This window comes from Poecilia latipinna, unplaced genomic scaffold, assembly GCF_001443285.1.
Source record: "Poecilia latipinna isolate Pla-1442-1.1 unplaced genomic scaffold, P_latipinna-1.0 Scaffold244, whole genome shotgun sequence".
NCBI classification, from domain to species: domain Eukaryota; kingdom Metazoa; phylum Chordata; class Actinopteri; order Cyprinodontiformes; family Poeciliidae; genus Poecilia; species Poecilia latipinna.
The window spans coordinates 189,562-191,519 of NW_015112860.1; the positions used below are offsets into that span (position 1 = coordinate 189,562).

Sequence of the window (1,958 nt, forward strand, 5' to 3'; positions counted from 1 at the left end):
TCATGACATTATGGAAAATAATGAACTTTATCACAATATTCTAATTTTATGACCAGCACCTGTACATGAAAATCCCCATTAACAGCAGTAGAAACAAATCCTCTTCTTCATTACCAGCCTGATGGCATCTGTTCAAAGTAAAGCTGTCTTTAAATATTTAAAATCTTCAAAGTGAAGTTTGAAAATCTTTTCAAATCGAATGCAGTATTTACCTTGTATAATAAAATGTTCCAACAAACACAGCTCTTTAGGTCCATTCACAGCAACCCTTTGTAGTCCGCTTTAATCCAACTCCAGTCACACCTGACACTAAAAGCATCAGGCATATCTGGTTTACATTCAAAGTCTATGTGGAGGAGTTTGAAGTGTCAAGAGCGTCCAACGGAAAACAACAGCTCATCGCGCCTCCACATAGACTTTGAACATAAACCAGATGCGCAAAACACCAGGTGGAGAGCAAAATGTCAAGCGTCTGCACATGCGTCGAACTCAAAGCATCGGACGCGTTTTTGAAGCATGTAACACTTTTGGTGTGAACGCACCATAACTCTGGTGCACCTAAAAGCTTAGGACAGTTCAGTTAAAGTCAATTGTGGCGCGGTTTTAATGCATATGTGAACGCCAAACGGACCAGATACTGCTACGAAAGCAGGAAGAGGACAACAAGGCAGGGCATTCTGGGTAAATCCAACCAAAACAACCATGGGAGTCTGACACTACTGTGAGAAATGGCTCATGGTCTTTCACCAAACACAAAAGTGAAATCCTACAACCGCTAAAATCTGACGCCACTCCATTTTTGTTTACGTTTCATGAAGAAGAAAGTTGTGCTCAGTGGCTTCTTCTCAGGTTTTCATGTCGTTTCCTTCAGTAGTTCTTGGTGCAGCGCCCCCACAGGCTGTGAGGGGAACAGGTTTTTCAAAGAGTTTGGTTTGTTTGACGCAGTGCAGCGTGAAAACAAACTGTACCAGCAGAAACTGAAACAAATGTTGTAATTTTGATCCCCTATTGAACCATGCCTTCCATATTAGTTGTGAAAACACCTTTAAAAGCAGCAGGAACGCTGTGTACACAGAGTTCAACCCCAGCACTCCCTTTGTCTGCAGGACCACCAGAGCTACCCAGGAGGCTGGAGCCTTTGAGGACGTGCACGCGGCCAATCAGGGTTGGACTTTCAAAACGAGCCAAGACCAAACAGCTCCACCACGCACATCCATACAAATAAATACGGAGACCCGGAGGGTGTTGTTTGACCAAATGATGTTGTCAGGGTTCTGTTTTGGTTTCGACGTTCAAGAGGTGTGATGTTGTTGTCTCTGGTTATTTAACACGGTTCTGCTGTCGGTTCTGGTTTCCTTCTGTCACAATGTGGCGTTTGTCACATTTAGCAGCTGTGGTGGTTGGGCGTGTGTTACCAGCTGAGTAAAACAGCAGCAGCTTGGTGCTGCTTGAAGTAAAATCTACTTATTTATTTATTTATATGTAATATTTAACTATTTAAATCTTCCCTGTTGTAATGTTTACATTGTATTTTTAATGTATTTTATTGTATTAAGACAGTTTTCATAACAGAAGGCATATTTGCTGTAGGTCCATATTGTTCCTGTGATGTGTGGGTGTATTCTGACAGTTTTCATTAGAGTGATGATGTTCTTTGTGTGTTCTGTTATTTTTACCATTAAATGAGCTTCGATGTGTCTAACAGCACAAACCTTAATCAAATTCTTTCTTGTCTTTGACTATGTAGAAAGAGTATAGTGTTTGAAAAGCTAGTTGAGAAGTTCTCCAGGGTTCCTCTGTGGTCTTTAAGCCATGTAAAATGGTGGAATTAGATTTTAATATTAATTTAATTTGCCCCCAAAAATCATTCTCTTTTTTTATATTGTCATTGGTTAAACGTCTTGTATTATTTTCCTACCCCTTCAAAATGGTAACCTACTTTTCTCTTTAAATCTAAA

At 40.2% G+C, this 1,958-nt stretch overlaps 1 protein-coding gene across 1 annotated transcript in view; it reads left to right on the forward strand.

Annotated features, from left to right (window-relative positions):
- The window catches only part of LOC106947506 (uncharacterized), a 12,403-nt gene extending 10,686 nt beyond the window's left edge, over window positions 1-1,717 (forward strand). Inside the window, exon 5 of the mRNA XM_015032537.1 lies at window positions 1,107-1,717. Coding sequence (XP_014888023.1) covers window positions 1,107-1,225 — 119 coding nt within the window. The 3' untranslated portion in view covers window positions 1,226-1,717. The remainder of the gene's footprint in view (window positions 1-1,106) is intronic.
- Window positions 1,718-1,958: the final 241 nt, after the last annotated feature.